The 18,381-nt window shown below is 43.9% G+C and overlaps 1 protein-coding gene across 2 annotated transcripts; it reads right to left on the bottom strand.

Moving 5' to 3' along the window:
- Nucleotides 1–4,645: 4,645 nt before the first annotated feature.
- LOC308663292 (uncharacterized protein) lies at nucleotides 4,646–15,293 on the bottom strand. Of its 2 annotated transcripts, XR_014025348.1 has the most exons (2): nucleotides 7,034–15,293; nucleotides 4,646–5,105 (listed from the first exon to the last, which is right to left on the bottom strand). XR_014025348.1 is itself a non-coding variant. In XM_081319601.1 (1 exon), the coding sequence occupies exon 1, from the start codon at nucleotides 15,001–15,003 to the stop codon at nucleotides 13,222–13,224; it is 1,782 nt and encodes a 593-aa protein (XP_081175727.1). In that variant the 5' UTR covers nucleotides 15,004–15,274; the 3' UTR covers nucleotides 13,201–13,221. The 2 variants fall into 2 exon arrangements, 1 of the variants encoding a protein (XP_081175727.1); XM_081319601.1 differs by lacking the exon at nucleotides 4,646–5,105 and having other exon boundaries at nucleotides 13,201–15,274.
- Between the last annotated feature and the right edge of the window lie 3,088 nt (nucleotides 15,294–18,381).

Below are 18,381 nucleotides of genomic sequence, written 5' to 3'. Positions count from 1 at the left end.
CATATGAAAATGCAAAAGCGAATAGCAAGGAACAACGGGGGAAGGGGAAAAAGAGAAGTGTGGAAAAGGGGGGGGGGAGAAAGAAAAAAAAGACGTTGACTTCTAACTCCCTCTGTTGCAGTAAAATAAGGCATGAACATCAATTCTTGTATCAAATCTCTAGTAGTATCACTAGCCATTTCTGTATGAACAAATCAGTCATCAGTATAACCCAAAATCATGATATCACTTCCTTCCACCTCAAGGACAAAGTCCAGAAGCGGCTTCCAAATAGAAACAAAAGTACTTATGTTCTTTTCTTTTATCAAAACAGTCAATTGAGTCAACTCTGCTAATTCCATCAGTTTTGTAGCCATTCGTCCATGGTGGGATTCGAACACCCTTCCATTTTTGTGCATCATATGTCAGTCTTGGTGCAGTCACCATATATAAGATCAGAGTTTCAAATTTTGTTTCCAAGTCTTTTTACATTAGGCCCAGAAGGAAGGATTCTGGTTTAATATTTATGTTCAAGAATTTTCTGCATTAAAATATGAATCCTAGTCAAATATTTCTTTACTTTATCACATGTCCAAGCACCCCAAACCTCTTAAGGCAAGCTGTTCCACTACGACTTCTCGCTGTTAGGAAATGTCTCTTTAATTCCAGGTTGCTTCTCTCCTTGATTAGTTTCCACCCATTGTTTCTTATTCTGATTTCTGGTGCTTTAGAAAATAAACTGATCCCCTCAAATACTGGAATACCGCTATCATCTCTCTCTCCCCCCCCCCCCAAATCCTCCTTTTCTCTAGACCGGCCAAACCCAAATCCTGCAACCGTTCTTCATAGGTTTCAGCCTCCAGGCCTTTAAATGTTACTTTCTCCCATTTCCCAGCACAAAATTACAGGCAGAAGTTTTGAATTATACAGCATAAGTAGTGATAACATTTGGGGAGAGAAAGAAGCAGCCGACATGCTTCAGCCCTAGATGCTTCTCTGCTTTTACACCGTGGAGGAAACCTGGCAGCCCTGCTTGCTTCCGGCTTCTCCTCCGACCTGCCCTGCACTCACCGTCCAGCTGATGCTTTAGTCCCGGGAAGAGCACGAGAGGCGCCCGCCATGCATCCATCCTCCCATTGATGAGCCGGAAAAGGAAGTTTCTCTCCTCTTTGCCTCTCCTCGGCAGCCTTTCTAGCAGTACTCTATGGTTTAAAACTCCCTTCAGCTCACCTGCGCCCCTTCCGGTGGGATGTCGTATCTCAGCCACCCCCGATGCCGCTTTTAGATTGACAGTTCTGCAGGCGCTGTTGTTGTGTTAGAGCTCCACCTAGTGACGTGAGGCTGAACGTAGGCTCATTCTGTCTCAATATATAGAATTTCTAAGATTGTTTAATTAAGTGACGTTTTTCACTCTTGGCGACCACAGTCATAACTTTTCTCCAGGACGATCTAAGCCTAGTCGGTCCTTTGGGTATCGCAGGGACGGCCACTCCCGGTTCTTCCATGGGAGGACGGAGTCGTGGAGGGTGTCACGTGTGTTTTTCCCCGTGTCGAAGCCGTGGCTGGAAGGTGAGCTGAGATCATGTCGGAGAAGAAGCCGGGAGCAAGGAGGGCTGCCTGGTTTTCTCCACTGTGTAAAAGCAGAGAAGGAACTCAGCTGCTAAATATTCCTTCCTAGCTCCGATTTTATTCCGCTGGTGCTGTAGGCTTTGAAAACCGGTGCCCTCACTTTTCTACTTCAAGTTAATTTTGATTCTTTGGGGTTTTATGGACATGTTGCTTTATTGGCAACCAAATGAGAGTGATCTCCCACTGGCCTCTTCTGGGTTTCTACCTTCTTTTCCTTCCATGTTTAGCTAAGAAGCACGGTATTTCCTATTGGAGCCCCATCAGGGTATTAACCAGGTTCAACTGTGCTTAAGCCAGCACGTTAAAAAAAAAGCCATTGAGACCTTTTTTGAACTTCAGTTATACAGGCAGTCCTCACTTATGATTTGTTCACTGAGCCTTCAAAATTATTACAGTACCGTAAAAGCACACATAAACCTCTTCCACCTATTTGTGGCGATCGTGGCACTTCTTCAGTGACGGCACTTCCTGTGGTTCTGAAGGTGAAGGAAAAAGTTGCACCAATTCGGGGGTTGCCAACCGATGCACATTTATGATCCCATTTGTGATCTTTCCAGCCAGTTTCTGACAAAGGGATGCCAGCAAGACGTTGCCAGTCACATGAAATTGCCTTTAACAACCCAGAGTGATAAGATTCAACAATGGCAGAGGAGCAGATAAAAGGAGGCACTGTCATATGCCTTCATGCTTAGCCATCAGGCTTCTTAGTGACACAGATGCCAATCCCAATTGTGGTCAGTAAGTGAGGACTACTTGAACGTGGATGTCATCAGAGGGGTTGTGGACAATATTTTTTGCCCTGACTTGGAGCTGAGGATTTTCATGGGCAAAACTGGTGCTTCAAATCTTGCAGAGGCTTTAGGCATCATTTTATCAGTTAAAGCCCCCACTTCTCTAAAATTAGCTCAGAAGGCTTGACAGTAACCATTTTGGGACAATTTGCAGGCTGAAAACACATGGATTTTCAACATATAGGAGTTGTATTTCTCTCTGTATATATCTGCATCTATATAATCCCCAAAACCTCCAGTTACACTGTGGATATAAAAAGTTTATACACCCATTGTAAAATGCCAGGTTTTTGAGAAGTAGGGGGGGGGGAAAGATAGATAGATCAACTAGGAATTCTTTCCCCACCTTTCATATAATCTATAAACTGTACAGTTCAATTGAAATGCAAACTGAAATCTTTTATGGGGAGGAAATGACAATAAAACCAATAACATGGTTTCATAAAGATGTGCAGCTTTTTCTTGTAGTACTTTTTGATTTTATCACAGCACGCAGAACAGGAATCTTTGGACCAGCTTCCTGCAAACTGGTTTCCACCAAGTGTTTTTGCTCAAGCTGCTTGGGAATAATGTGGCTGGAAGGTGGGAAGGCTGCTCTGAGCAATTCTGCCGCCTAGCAAGATTTAAACTCACCAATAATACAGAGAGGAAGATCATATCTACCTCCCGTCCAGAAGTGGTTCAGAGGCAATCCCCCTGTGTGCTTCCGGGTTTCTCTTATGTTTCATTGTTCTATTAATAGGACGAAGCTGGCAACCGTTTAGACAAAAAAAGAACTTCATGAACTTTTAGGGAGCGGCACCTGACTAATCTTATGAAGTTAAGTACTATCAAGCTTCGCCCTGATAGAAGTAAATGAAAGGTCTTCAAAAATTTTAATATTGAAAGAGAAATTTAAAACTGAATATGCTCCAGTGGAAATTTACTAGGTGAATGCACAAGATGAAAACCAGGAAAGGAGAGCACAAAGAAAGGATGCTAAGTGAAACACGTAGGCAAAAATTAGCTGGGTCTTAAGAGTGGGAAAGGAAGAAGACAAGCTATGAAAACGTATGAAGAGAAGGTAACTAGCAAAACAGGAAAGAACCTATTTGTTTCTTAAGAGGTCACGAAAAGGGGGCTAGAACTCAAGCAACTGCGCATGTGCAATTAGTTGATTAATATTAACTGACACACTTTGCATAAATTCTCTCTTAGTGTACATGGGGTGTATGATTTAGTATGTAGCAGGAAATATGTAGGAGGCGGTCGGAAAGAGTGTAACCTCATAGTACCTCAGCCAATGGGGAAAGAGGAGGGACGTGCGGCCAGGGCCAGGGATCTATAAAAATGGGAATATTTTGGGTTGAAACTTTGGAGACAACCAAGTTTTGATAGCTTCTCTCCCCGCTTATTGCAATAAACGAAACAAAAGGCCTTCACTGTGTCTTGGCTGCTTATTGGTCAGGCGAGCTTGTCTCTGGTTATGAAGGAAAGCGGCCAGGAGCGCAAAACAGCCCTTACAGCTTCACTAAGCGGCAGAGGGAGGTTTCAAGGAGTTCTCTTGCACCCCCCAAGAAAATGAAAAACTGGCTGGAACCATTTTCTCCAGCCCCCAAGGAAGATGCCTTGGTTTCATTGCAGGAAGAGGGACAATGACTCCATTTTGGGGAGGCCTGAAATTAAAGGTTTGGAATAGGTGCTCGGTGGGAGTGGAATACCAGTCGACTTGATGACATATACAGAAGCCCGGTCTACTATAGAGAGCGTCCTCTCGTATGGTATTGTGGTTTGGTATGCTGGTCTGACAGCCGCGGATAGGAAAGTATTACAGAGGGTAGTGAGCACAGCACAAGACATTGTGGGCTGTTCCCTGACACCACTGGATGACATCGCCAGGGCTCGTTGCCTTGGAAGAGTGAGGAAGATTCGGTAGGAGATATAGGAATATAGCCAGCCGTATAGGAATATAGCCAGCCGTACCAACAGGCTGAAAAATAGCTTTTATCTATGGGCTGTTAGGCTTTTAAATGGGACATAATCTCTGTGAACCTATGCAGAATTGACTTGGGAGGCCGGTGTGGTGTAGTTGGTTCACATGGTGTGGTAGGATGGTGGGTTTGTTGTCACTGTGTGTTGGGGGGAGAGAGCACGGGGGGGGGGGAAGGCTCAGCTAATCTCAATGTACATATGTTGTACTTTGACAATAAAGGTTTATTATTATTATCAGTGAGAACATCTTGCAAATGCTTAACAGTAGAGATAGGACGAGAGTGATTTTCAGCGTTATGTCGCTAGATGGCGCGCTACAAATCGGCAACACGCGTGCCTAGAAAATGGAGAATAGAGTATAGCACCGACATCGCTAGTGCTAATATCGTACTGGAAGGAGAGAGGTTGAGCTGAAACGAATGGAAACGATAGAGCGTTGGATTGCTAGAGAGGAGGTGGAAGCGTGCGGAACTTCCTTTTCCGGCTCTCCCACGGGAGGATGATGGCGTCGGCGGAGCCTCTTCCGCTGTCTCGAGGGTCGAAAGGGCTCCTGGGAGTTGAATGGAGGGCCGGTCGGGGGAGAAGCCGGGAGCAAGTCGGGCTGTTTGGTTTCCTCTGCGGGTGTGGAAGCAGCGAAGGGACGAAGCCGAAATATGGCTGCTGCTGCATATTCTTTCTCTCCCCGAATGTTATTATCCCTCTGCCGCATGATTGAAAACTGCTGCCTGTGATTTTCTGCTGGGAGATTTGGGACAGTTAAGCAATCTTTGTTGAGCTGGGCTGCTTCCGAGAGCAGAGAATGTTGGAAAAAATATATATTCCCGTAAAAGAAGTATTTTGAAGGGCAGAGTAATGATGTCAGCTTTGGTATGTTTAAATCATGTATTTACTCTAGACACTTGCAGGAGAGTTTATATTTTTTTTAAAAAAAATTGATTGCCAATACCAAGAACTATAAAGCATAAATTGCTGCAAACTTTAAATTAGTGTTTCTTGAGCTTGGCAACTGTAAAATCTGTGAATTTCAACTCAAATTCCAAACTCAGCCATTTTGGCTAGAGAATTCTGGGAGATGAAGTCCAAGCATCTTAGTTGCCTAGGTGTGGAAGCAGCGAAGGGACGAGGCCGAAATATGCCTGCTGCTGCATATTCTTTCTCTCCCTGAATGTTATTATCCCTCTGCCGCATGATTTAAAACTACTGCCTGTGATTTTCTGCTGGGAGATTTGGGACATTTAAGCAATCTTTGTTTTTCGTATTTCTTAGCCGCCCAGTTCCCTCCATCTTCACGTAATACTCGATTCCTTGAGATTTTATTGACATGTATTTTCCTGGCAAGTGAGGAGTTTCTTGGGCAAAAGGGATGCTTGCTTTCAACGTTTCATAGGATTTGGACCCCATTTTATTTATTAGTGTCTCTCCCACCTTCCTAAAAAATTTTTAACATACATACATTCATAAGTGTGTATTTCTGTGTGCATATACATGTATCTGTATAATCCTTAGTATTTTCTGGTAAATTTTATAATAATAATTTGGAATTCTAATAATTTGTGATTCATCCAAGCCAAAAAAAACAAAGAATTTCATCTTTGGATGTAGGAGTGAATATTGGAACTTGGATCTTGCTAGTCAACGAATTATAATTAATGTTAATGATTGAACTAGCATGGTGATATGTTAGCTTTTTTCATAGTAACCTGGAAAAACTTATTGTTTTTTTTTTTTGCTACTTTCACAGGTTCTGCAGCCATTCTTTCAACAATAATGAAACTAGTCCATTAATATGCATCTTATAGAGAAAGAGGATGCCAAGAGAAGTACTCTGGATAACAATGAGAAGCAGCACAAACCATCAATCAAAATCTTTTCTAATTCTTCCAGAATGTGTTAAAACCCTTCTCTTTCCTCAGCGGACATACAAGAGAGAGAATGACACAAAAAGATTTTTGAAGTGGAAATATACACTGTGGAACACAATAAAATATTGCATGTAAAGGTAAAAATAGCTGGACAGCAGTGGGAGGAAAAAGATCCTTTGGATAGCAAAAGTCATTCATGAAATTTTTTGAGGAAGGAAAGAGTGTTTTGAATCAAAACACCACCAGACAAGGCGTTAGAAATATTTTTGGCCTACTCATACATGCAAGAATATCAGTGTTGCAAATACCTGACACGCTGCCTTTTTTGTGGAAAAAATAATTACAAGCTGGTGATGCACCGGAGGATTCAGACAGGAGAGAAACCCTATGAGTGTCTGGATTTTGGGAATAGTTTTAGACAGAAATCTCACCTGATGATACACCGGTGGGCTCACACTGGCAAAAGATCATATGAGTGTCCAGATTGTGGGAAGTTTCCAGCATAATTCTAAGCTGGTAATACACCAGAGGACTCATGGGAAAGAAACCCTATGAGTGTCTGGATTGTGAGAAAGATTTCACTAGTAGGTCTAGTCTTATAAATTATTTAAGGTTACGTTTAGGGGAGAAACCATTCAAATGCACAGACTGCCGACAGTGTTTCACACAAAATTCCTCTATCAGATGCAAGAAATTCCACCAGAGGTGAAATTCGATATGTGTAGAGGAATCTTGAACTTTGTTTCTCATCTCTCATTGGAAGCCCAGCTGAGATAAGCAACATTTAATTTCTTGCCTTACTCTTTTTAGTCAAACATGTCTTGGTATCAACCGTGAGGGAGGAGATCTCATCTTCCTTTCTCTGGATCAGTGAGGTTTTTTCCTTGCACGGAGTCGAGGTGAATTACTGTGCTGGCCTAGATAAAGCAAGCTTATTAGATTATCTTTGCCTTTTTCTAAATATAATAAAAGGGGATATAAACATGTATGTATCTATGTATTTTTACTTATAAGAAAATGTATATAGCAGCCCAACTTGTGACTCCACACAGTTTACAGCAATAATACCTTAATACAGAAACCAATGAACCCCATATATTGCAAATGGCAAAATGCAAAGCCTCAGCATTTAACGTAATTGCCCTCAATTACAGGGCACCTCTAGCAAGGTTGATGTCTTTTGGATGATCATGGAGTCCCCAAAAGTTGATTTTTTGCTTTTGTTCAAATTAGAAGCTAAACAGGCCTCCTGGCCTTGCTAAGTACATTCATGCCTGATGCCATTCTTGCAAGGAGTTAAATTGGAGAAGTTTACCTCAGAGTTAGGGGCATAGTAATTTGATTAGTAAAGAAATGCAAAGACCTTCAGTGCCTCAGGCAACTTGCACCTAGGCAGCCTCAGCTGGACCATTTTTTCAGATTCCTCTTTTTTTCTTGAATTGATGTGGAGGCCAAAAATATTTCCGATCTCTTATCTGGTGGTGTTCTTGATTCAAGCCACTCTCTCCTTCCCCAATGGCTTTAATTAATGCATGCCCATTTTGGCTATCCAAGGGACCTTTTCCTTCCCACTTAAGGTAAAGGTAAGGTAAAGATTCCCCCGCACATGCGTGCTAGTTGTTTCCAACTCTAGCGGCTGGTGCTCATCTCCATTTCAAAGCCGAAGAGCCAGCGCTTGTCCGAGGATGTCTCTGTGGTCATGTGGCCGGCATGACTAGACGCCAAAGGCGCACGGAACACTGTTACCTTCCCACCGTAGTGGTCCCTATTTTTCTACTTGCATTTTTACGTGCTTTCGAACTGCTAGGTTGGCAGAAGCTGGGACGAGTAACAGGCGCTCAATCTGCTATGCGACACTTGGGATTCGACCCGCCAAACTGCCGACCTTCTGATCGACAAGCTCAGCGTTCTAACCCACTGAGCCACCGCGTCCCTTCCCACTTACCTCCTGGTATTTCCCTCTTTTTCTCAATTTGTTAATTACATTTGTCTGAAATGGTATAGGGTTTCCTGCCTGAGCAGGGGGTTGGACTAGATGACCTCCAAGGTCCATTCCAACATCATCATCATCATTATTATATCTTTTTACTTTTTCAGGCAATATTTTCTTGAGTTCCACATAATCTATTTTTTTCCATGTGAAACCACTCTGTTCCTGTTATTCTCTCCGTTGTCTCCATCTGCTGATGAAAGAAAAGTGTTTTAACACTTTCTGGAAGTAATGGAAAAGATTTTTAATTTAATTTAATTTAATAATTTGATTTCTATACCGCCCTTCTCCTGAAGGACTCAGGGCGGTGAACAGGGCAATACACAATAAAAATCAGATACAAAAATTAAAAAACCATTAAAAACCATTAAACATCATGCCCATAAAATCAATACATATTAAGTTAAAAACTAATTTTAAAAACCCAACCCCATCCCGTCAGACCAGGCCAGCTTGTTCGAAAAAGAATGTTTTAAGATCGCGCCGGAAGGAGCGAAGGTCGGGGGCCGTCCGGAGCTCAACCGGTAAGCTGTTCCAAAGGTCTGGCGCGCCCACAGAGAACGCTCTCCCCCTGGGGGTCACCAATCGGCATTGATCGGCGGCACCCTGAGGAGGCCCTCTCTGTGGGAGCGCACTGGACGGAGGGAAGTTTGATTGATGGTTTCTTTTGCATCTCCCTTAAATCCATGGTTTTTCCTCTTGGGGATTAGGTGTGCAGGAGAACTCATCAAAACCTGCCTCTGCAACTTAACGAAGCTGTAAGATTGAAGCTTGACCCTTCGTCCCTTCTGAGTTTGTATTTTCTTTTACTTCCATGTTTAGCTAAGAAACCCGGTATTTCCTATTGGTGCCCCATCCCTCCCTCAGCTATGCAAATTCAAGCGCCAATTGCTGTCACGACCCAAGAATCACCCATATTTCTTTTTCAAGCTCAGGAGTGGGCTGGGAGAGTCATTTCCCCCCTTCTGGACAGTTGGCATCCTGGCCAGCTTTATACCTTCAACAGCAGTTTGCTATGCAAAAGAAAATCAGGAGAGGTTTCCTGGCAGAGGATTTCAAGGCATTGCTGCAGATCAAGATCTTTTCTCAGTGCAGCTGAATCGGGCAATGAAAGGCTGGCCGCCTGGAACTTCAACTCGTCCTCTGATTGGAGCTCTGACTTTGCCACCCAGAGAAAGGGCTGTGCAAGAGAAAGACACCTGGGCCCTTCGCACTCTGGGTTTAGCCCAGGGCACAGCAACAAAACGGCAATAGTTGCAATTCTGATGAAACATTTGGAGGAGTCGAGATAGACGGGGTACAACCATTGTTCAATATCTATATGAAGCCGCTGGGTGAGATCATCCGTGGTTTTGGGGTGGGGTATCATCAGTATGCTGATGATACCCAGCTTTTCATCTCCACCCCAAACCAACCCAGTGATGCCCTCGACGTGATGTCCCGCTGCCTGGAGGTGGTTCGGGTCTGGATGGGGAGGAATAGCCTTCGACTTAATCCTGACAAGACCAAGTGGTTGTACATACCGGCATCTCGGGCAATCCAGCCTATTCCATCTTTAACTATGGGGGGGTGAGGTGTTACCCCCCATAGATAGGGCTCGCAACTTGGGCATCCTCCTTGACTCACAGCTGAGTTTGGAGGATCACGTAGGAGCTGTGGCCAGGGGGGCTTTTGCCCAGGTTCGCCTGGTGCGCCAGTTGCGGCCGTATCTGGACCGAGATGCCCTATGTACAGTCACTCATGCACTCGTGACCTCTCAAATAGACTACTGCAATACTCTCTACATGGGGCTGCCCTTGAGGACCATTCGGAGGCTTCAGCTGGTGCAGAATGCGGCCACGTGAGTTGTGATGGGGGTCTCCCGATACTCCCATGTAACACCTCTTCTCCGCGAGCTGCATTGGCTTCCAGTTGCCCTCCGGGTGAGATTCAAGGTGCTGGTGATGACCTATAAAGCCCTAAATGGCATGGGTCCGGATTATTTACAGGAGCACCTGCTGCCGGCGTCAACTTCCCATTGCCCCGTGCGCTCCCACAGAGAGGGCCTCCTCAGGGTGCTGTCGGTTAGAGAGTGCCCCCTGGCGGCCCCCAGGGGGAGAGCATTCTCTGTGGGCGCGCCTGCCCTCTGGAATCAGCTGCCTGTGGAGCTCCGGATGGCTCCCGACCTTCGCTCTTTTCGCCGTGACCTGAAAACCTGGTTATTCGAGCTTGCCGGCCTGGACTGAGGGATTGGGGTTTTAAATTTCATAATTTAATTTATTTTGTTTGGGGCTAAATTTAATTTAATCTATTTTTAACTTTTGTATGTTATATTTTAATTGCCCTGTACACCGCCCTGAGTCCCTCGGGAGAAGGGCGGTATATAAATCTAATAAATAAATAAATAATGTCCCTCCTAGCCCTCTGATCAGGTTTCAGTACTGTCGACCATGATAATTCTGGACCAGCTTTGGGGACTAGAAATGGGAGGTGGTTTATTGCAGCGATTCTGCTTCTACCTCCATGCCTGGTTCCAGTTGGTGTGGAGAAGAGGGGCCTAGTCTTGGATCCCTTCAGGTTGTGGTGCCCTGGAACTCAAGGTTTTTCCTTTCCTTTTCTAACATCTACATGAAACCGCTAAGGGAGGCCCTCTGTCCCACGATACCCAATTAGGTACAGGTAGCCTTGGACTTACAACATGTCATTATCAACCATTTGAAGTTACAACAGCACTGAAAAAAGTGACCTGTTTCCCTCGCATGCATTGCCAAATGCCCCTTGTCACGTGATCAAAATTGTGATGCTTGGCGATTGACTCACATCTCTTGAGTTTCAGTCTCCCGTGGGTCGTGTGATCCCCTTTCTCAACCGAGCTGGTGCACAACCTGGGGGTCCCCCTGGACTCGTGGCTCCGGCTTGAGGGGGTCTTGATTGGGGGAGGGGCTTTGTAGAGAATCCTCTAGTGCAGGGGTGTCAAACTGCCGGCCCGCGGGCCCGAGCATCACAGAGAAACCGCCCCCATCCCATTGCCGGCAATGGAAAAAAGTTCCGATATGTCACGAGTTTGACATGTCTGCTCTAGTGGGTGAATTGTATCCTTTGCTGGATCAGGCCTTGCACATGGGTCGCTCGTGCCTTGGGCACCTCCTGTTTGGATCACTGCCCTGAGCCACCCAGAAACTTCAACTGGTCTAGAAAGCAGCTGCGCACATAGCAATGGGGGCCCTTAGGCTGTCCATGTTTGTGGTGCGAGCTGCCCTGGATTCTTTTCTTTACAGGTGCAATTGAAGATGCTGGTTGTCATCTTTAAAGCTATTTACTATAGGAATAGGACTTAGAATTATATAACCCCCCCCACCCCCCAGTGCTTTATAGCACTCTCTGTTTACAGTGCAAGAATATTCTTCCCAACAATCCGGGTCCTCATTTTACCAATCTCAGAAGGATGGAAGGCCCCGTCAGATCAAACCTCAGGCTGTGGACAGTGTCAGCTGACAATACTGCATTCTGACCACTGAGCCACCAGGGTATCTGTCATTATTTTCCCACCGTTATTATTTTTGCATGTATCTGTTCTACCACGTTAGATAGGGTGGACACACTCCTAGCCTCTTCCCTTAAATATTGCCATCTGATAGGAGCTCGGAAGTGAGCCTTTTCCGTTGGAGACCCTGCCCCGGAAGTATGGCAGGCTTTTATCCCCCAAGCACTGGGATAAGAAGAGGCACCTGCACATCAGACGCTTGATTTGGCACCAGGTTTTTGTTTGTATGCATTTGGTTTTTAAACAGTTTTTATGTTAAATCATTGATTGTGAGCCAGCCAGTTTGTCATAGTATGTGTGGCTGCATAAATATTTTAAATAAATCAGAGGAAAAAGATGAGTCTGAAAAATGGACCTGCTGAGGCTGTGCATCCGCAACTTGTTTCAGGCATGGGAGGTGTATGCGTTTCTTTAATTATCAAATTTATATGACGCTAGTCCTGCGGTTAACTTCTTCAATTTAAGTCCTTGCAAGTTTTCAGCAAGAATGGCAACAGGCATGAACGAAGTTAGTAAGGCCAGGAGGCCTAGTTAACTTCTTAATTAAAGCAAGAATCACTTTTGTGGGACTCCCAAATCATCAAAAGTGCCATCCACCTTGCTAGAAGTGCCCTGTATTTGTAGGGCAACTACATATTAAATGTGGAGGCTTTAAACTTTGCCATTTTGCAATATATGGCCTTCATTGGTTTCTGTATTAAAGTGTTATTGCTGCAAGCCACCCAGTCACCATGAATTGGGTTACCATATATATTTTATTAACAAATAGAAATACAAATATATATAGATAAATATATATTTATATCCCACCTTTATGTAGAAATAACTCAAGGTAGCAAACATACCTAACAGAGATGTAAGCTCCTTTACTCTCGTCCAGCATGGCAGTTCCACTCTACTCCATGAAAGAGAACTAGCACACTGGGCCAGAGAAAAGGAAGCTCAGATCAGACAGAAAACAAAATTCAAGATTCCACTTACAACACATTTTTCCTCGTGGAATTTCTTATGTGTGATAAGGAAAGTATTTTGTGCGAAACAGTTTGCAATCAGGACATTTTGATGTTTACTCCCCTATGTGTAATCCTACATGATTTATAAGGCTAGATCTTCTACTAAAATCTTTCCCACAATCCGAACATTGATATGGTCTCTCTCCTCTTGACAGTCCTCCAGTGTATCACCAAATTGGAACTCCAACTGAAACTTTTCCCACATTCGAGACACTCATATGGTTTTTCTTCTTTGTGAGTCCTCTGGTGTTTCACCAGGTAGGATATCTGATTGAAACTTTTCCCCACAATATACACTCATGTTTTTTCTCCAGTGTGAGACCTCTGGTGTATCATCAAGTTGGAATTCTGCCTGAAACTCTACCCAGAATCTGGACACGGATAGGGTTTCTCTCCTGTGTGAATCCTCTGGTGTATTGCCAGGACAGAATTTTGAGAGAAACTTTTCCCACAATCAGGACACTCATGGTTTCTCTCCCGTGTGAGTCCTCTTGTGTCTCTCCAAATTGGAATTCCAACTGAAACTTTTCCCACATTTGAGACACTCATATGGTTTCTCTCCCGTGTGAACACTCTGGTGTCTCACCAAGTTGGAATTCTGCTGGAAACTTTCCCCACAAATTGGACACTCATATGGTTTTTCTCCAGTGTGAGACCTCTGGTGTATCACCAAGTTGGAATTCTGCCTGAAACCTTTCCCACAATCTGTACACTGATATGGTTTCTCTCCTGTGTGAGTCCTCTGGTGAAGCACCAAGTTGGAATTCTGCCTGAAATCTTTCCCACAATCTGGACACTGATATGGTTTCTCTCCCGTGTGAGTCCTCTGGTGTATCACCAGAACAGAATTTCGAGAGAAACATTTCCCACAATCAGGACACTCATGTGGTTTTTCACCTGTGTGAGTCTTCTGATGTTTCACCAGGTAGGAATTCTGACTGAAACTTTTCCCACAATCCAGACACTTATATGGTTTTTCTTCTATGTGGGTCCTCTGGTGTATCACTAGGTGGGAATTCTGACTGAAATGTTTGCCGCAATCTGGACACTCATATGGTTTCTCTCCTGTGTGAGTAATTTGATGTCTCACTAGACTGCCATTTTGACTGAAACTTTTCCCACAATCTGGACACTCATACGGTTTCACTCCTGTGTGACTCCTCTGGTGTATGATCAGGTTGGAATTATAACTGAAACTTTTGCCACAATCAAGACATTCAAAGAGTTTCTCCTCAGAGTGAGTCCTCTTGTGTGTCACCAAATTGGAATTCCAACTGAAACATTTTCCACAATCAGGACACTCATATGGTTTTTCTCCTGTGTGAGTCTTCTGATGTCTCACCAGGTAGGAATTCTGCCTGAAACCTTTCCCACAATCTAGACACTGATATGGTTTCTCTCTCGTGTGAGTCCTCTGGTGAATCACCAAGCTGGAATTCTGCCTGAAACCTTTCCCACAATTTGGACACTGATATGGTTTCTCTCCTGTGTGAGTCCTCTTGTGTCTCTCCAAATTGGAACTGCAACTGAAACTTTTCCCACATTCGAGACACTCATGTGGTTTTTCTCCTGTGTGAGTCTTCTGATGTTTCACCAGGTAGGAATTCTGACTGAAACTTTTCCCACAATCCAGACACTCATATGGTTTTTCTCCTATGTGGGTCCTCTGGTGTATCACTAGGTGGGAATTCTGACTGAAACGTTTGCCGCAATCTGGACACTCATATGGTTTCTCTCCTGTGTGAGTAATTTGATGTCTCACTAGATTGCCATTCTGACTGAAATGTTTCCCACAATGTGGACACTCATACGGCTTCACTTCTGTTTGACTCCTCTGGTGTATGATCAGGTTAGAATTATAATTGAACCCTTTGCCACAATCAAGACATTCAAAGAGCTTCTCCTCAGTGTGAGTCCTCTTGTGTCTCACCAAATTGGAATTCCAACTGAAACTTTTCCCACATTTGAGACACTCGTATGGTTTTTCTCCTGTGTGAGTCCTCTGGTGTCTCACCAGGTAGGAATTCTGACTGAAACCTTTCCCACAATCTGGACACTCATACAGTTTCACTCCTGTATGACTCCTCTGGTGTATGATCAGGTTGTAATTATAACTGAAACCTTTCCCACAATCTGGACACTGATATGGTTTCTCTCCCGTGTGAGTCCTCTTGTGTCTCTCCAAATTGGAACTGCAACTGAAACTTTTCCCACATTCAAGACACTCATATGGTTTCTTTCCCATGTGAATACTCTGATGGTTGACTAGCTTAGAATTCTGCTGGAAATCTTTCCCACAAATTGGACACTCATATGGTTTTTCTCCAGTGTGAGACCTCTGGTGTCTTACCAAGTTGGAATTCTGCCTGAAACCTTTCCCACAATCTGGACACTGATATGGTTTCTCTCCTGTGTGAGTCCTCTGGTGTATCACTAAGTTGGAATTCTGCCTGAAACCTTTCCCACAATCTGGACATGGATATGGTTTCTCTCCCGTGTGAGTCCTCTTGTGTCTCTCCAAATTGGAATTCCAACTGAAACTTTTCCCACATTTGAGACACTCATATGGTTTCTCTCCCGTGTGAATACTCTGGTGTCTCACCAAGTTGGAATTCTGCTGGAAACTTTCCCCACAAATTGGACACTCATATGGTTTTTCTCCAGTGTGAGACCTCTGGTGTATCACCAAGTTGGAATTCTGCCTGAAACCTTTCCCACAATCTGTACACTGATATGGTTTCTCTCCCGTGTGAGTCCTCTGGTGAAGCACCAAGTTGGAATTCTGCCTGAAACTTTTCCCACAATCTGGACAGTAATATGGTTTCTCTCCTGTGTGAGTCCTCTGGTGTATCACCAGAACAGAATTTCGAGAGAAACTTTTCCCACAATCAGGACACTCATATGGTTTTTCTCCTGTGTGAGTCCTCTGATGTTTCACCAGGTAGGAATTCTGACTGAAACTTTTCCCACAATCCAGACACTCGTATGGTTTTTCTCCTATGTGGGTCCTCTGGTGTATCACTAGGTGGGAATTCTGACTGAAACGTTTGCCACAATCTGGACACTCATATGGTTTCTCTCCTGTGTGAGTAATTTGATGTCTCACTAGACTGCCATTCTGAATGAAACTTTTCCCACAATCTGGACACTCATACGGTTTCACTCCTGTGTGACTCCTCTGGTGTATGATCAGGTTGGAATTATGACTAAAGCCTTTGCCACAATCCAGACATTCAAAGAGTTTCTGCTCAGTGTGAGTCATCTTATGTCTCACCAAATTGGAATTCCAACTGAAACTTCCTACAATCAAGACACTCGTATAGTTTTTCTCCTGTGTGAGTTTGTTGTATCACCAGCTTGGAATTCTGAGTGAAACTTTTCCCACAGTCTGGACACTCATATGGTTTCTTTCTATTGTGAGTCCTGTCTATTCACCAGATTTGTGTGCAGGCTAAAACTTTTGTCGCATTGGAAGAAGTGATAGAGCTTCTCTCCAGTATGGGTCCTTCCATGAATCCTGAAGAAGCTGTTCTGAGTAAAGATTTGCCGCTCTCCAAGCATTCCTATGCCTTTTTATAGTGTGGATTCTCTCACGCATATTCAGTGGCAATCTGCAATCTGTGCTTTTCCCACAATAGGCACTCTGTGGGTTTTTCCAACACTGATATTCTTGGATTCTTGAGGAGGCCAAAAATATTTCTGATCTTTTCCTTCCGCAAAGGCTTTAATTAATACCTGCCCATTTTTGATATCCCAGGTATCTTTTCCTTCCCACTGACTTCCAGCCATTTCTCATTTTTTTCTTTATTTGAAAACTGTCCTCCTTGACTTCTCATGTAATGTTTTCTTGAGTTCTATATACTCTTATTTTTTCAGCTCAAAACTCAGTTCTTGTTATTCTCTCCCTTGTTTCTCATTGCTGAGGAAGGAGAAGAATTCTTACACTTTCTGGAGGAAGTAGAAAGGATTTCGATTTATGGTATATTGTGCATTTTAAGGCTGCTTCTCATTCTCTGTTGTCCATGCTGCTCTTCTTGGCATCCACTTTCTCTGTAAGATTCATATTAATGGGTTAGTTTCATTATTGTTTTTAAAAAATGGCTTCAGAATGTGTGAAAACAGCAAAAAAAACCCTTATATTACCATGAAAACATCAAAATTCTAGTTTAACCTCTAATATTAATTAGGATTCATTTGGCATATAGAAGACTGATTAGATTCATGTTCAAATATTGAGTCAATCATAAAATTCTATTTTGGGGGGGCTTGGGCAGATGACACATATCTATCTATATTTCCCTCTCTTACTCTATTATCTCTCACACACACTAACTCACTATTACTCTACATATCTAATTTTATGATTGAGTCAATCTCTCATTTCTATCTGTCTATCTACATCAGGGGTGTCAAACTCAATTTTATTGAGGGCCACATCAGCATTGCGGTTGCCCTCAGCGGGCCGGGTGGGTGTGGCCTGGGAGGGTGTGGCCTACTGGGTGGGCATGGCTAAAGTGCATATGGCCCACTGGGTGGGCATGGCCAGCTCTACATTGTTCGCATCAAGGGTGCCTATGGGGGCCTGGGCAGGAGTGGGACAGATCTGAGGGTCTCTGGCAGAAGGAGGGTCTCTGGGCCAGGGCCAAGGCAGTGGGGGCCGTTCCCTCACTGTTTCCAGGATGGCTTCGTGGGCCACATGAAACCACTTCATGGGCCGGATCTGGCCCTCGGGCCTTGTGTTTGACATGTCTGTTCTACATACATACATACACATACATTACATTAATCTCTATTGCTCTCTCTATCTCTATTACTCTCGCTATCTATGTTACTCTCTATCTCAGTGGCTCCCAACCTTTTCTATACTCCGCTTCTGATATATTCTCACACCCCTTACAAAGGTTTAAAATAATGGATTGTGCATATTCGCTATAATTTTGAAACTTCTAAACCCAGGTTTTCGCACCCCCTGGAATATCGTCTCGCACCCACAGGGGATACAAGCACTCCTGGTTGGGAACCCTTGCTCTATCTCTATCTGGGGAGGTATATTGTCTCCATGTAGCAAAAAACCAATCATGTAACTGAGTTTATTACTAAAATAATCAATCCCATGGATTACTACCCCTTTTTTCTCCTACATATGGGGAACAATGACATAACAATGAATCTGAAAACAGTAAGAGATTACGAACAGCTTGGGAAGAAAATTAAAGAATTAAGAGCATAAGTGGTGTTTTCATCTATACTTCCAACAAAAGGCCAACATCCAATGAGGGAGCAGAGTATTTGAGAAATGAACTACTGGCTTAAAAAATAGTCTTGTCAATAGGACTTCAGTTTCCTAGACCAGGGGTCGGCAACCCACAGCTATGGAGCCACATGGGGCTCTTTCAGCCTTCTCCTGCGGCTCCCAGTCGTCCTCTGCCATTTGCAGTGTGTGTGTGTGTGTGTGTGTGTGTGTGTGTGTGTGTGTGTGTGTAAAAAGGAGAGTGGCCTCAGGCTGTTCTTCGAGAAGCTGACAAACCTATTGGGTGGGGCTCCTGCCTTTGCTGTGTCTCCACAGGAAGCAGCAGCTCTCTTTCTCTCTCACACACACACAAACACACACACAGAGAGAGGG

The sequence above is a fragment of the Vipera berus genome (genome assembly GCF_964194415.1).
Source record: "Vipera berus genome assembly, chromosome: 2".
Lineage (NCBI taxonomy): Eukaryota > Metazoa > Chordata > Lepidosauria > Squamata > Viperidae > Vipera > Vipera berus.
Note: the sequence above shows the minus strand (reverse complement) of the source record. Positions and strands in the feature narration are given on the sequence as shown.

What these genes read in the sequence shown, in the direction of transcription:
- LOC308663292 (XM_081319601.1), bottom strand. Translation starts at nt 15,003, where the DNA reads ATGGGAAAGAAACCATATGAGTGTCTTGAATGTGGGAAAAGTTTCAGT.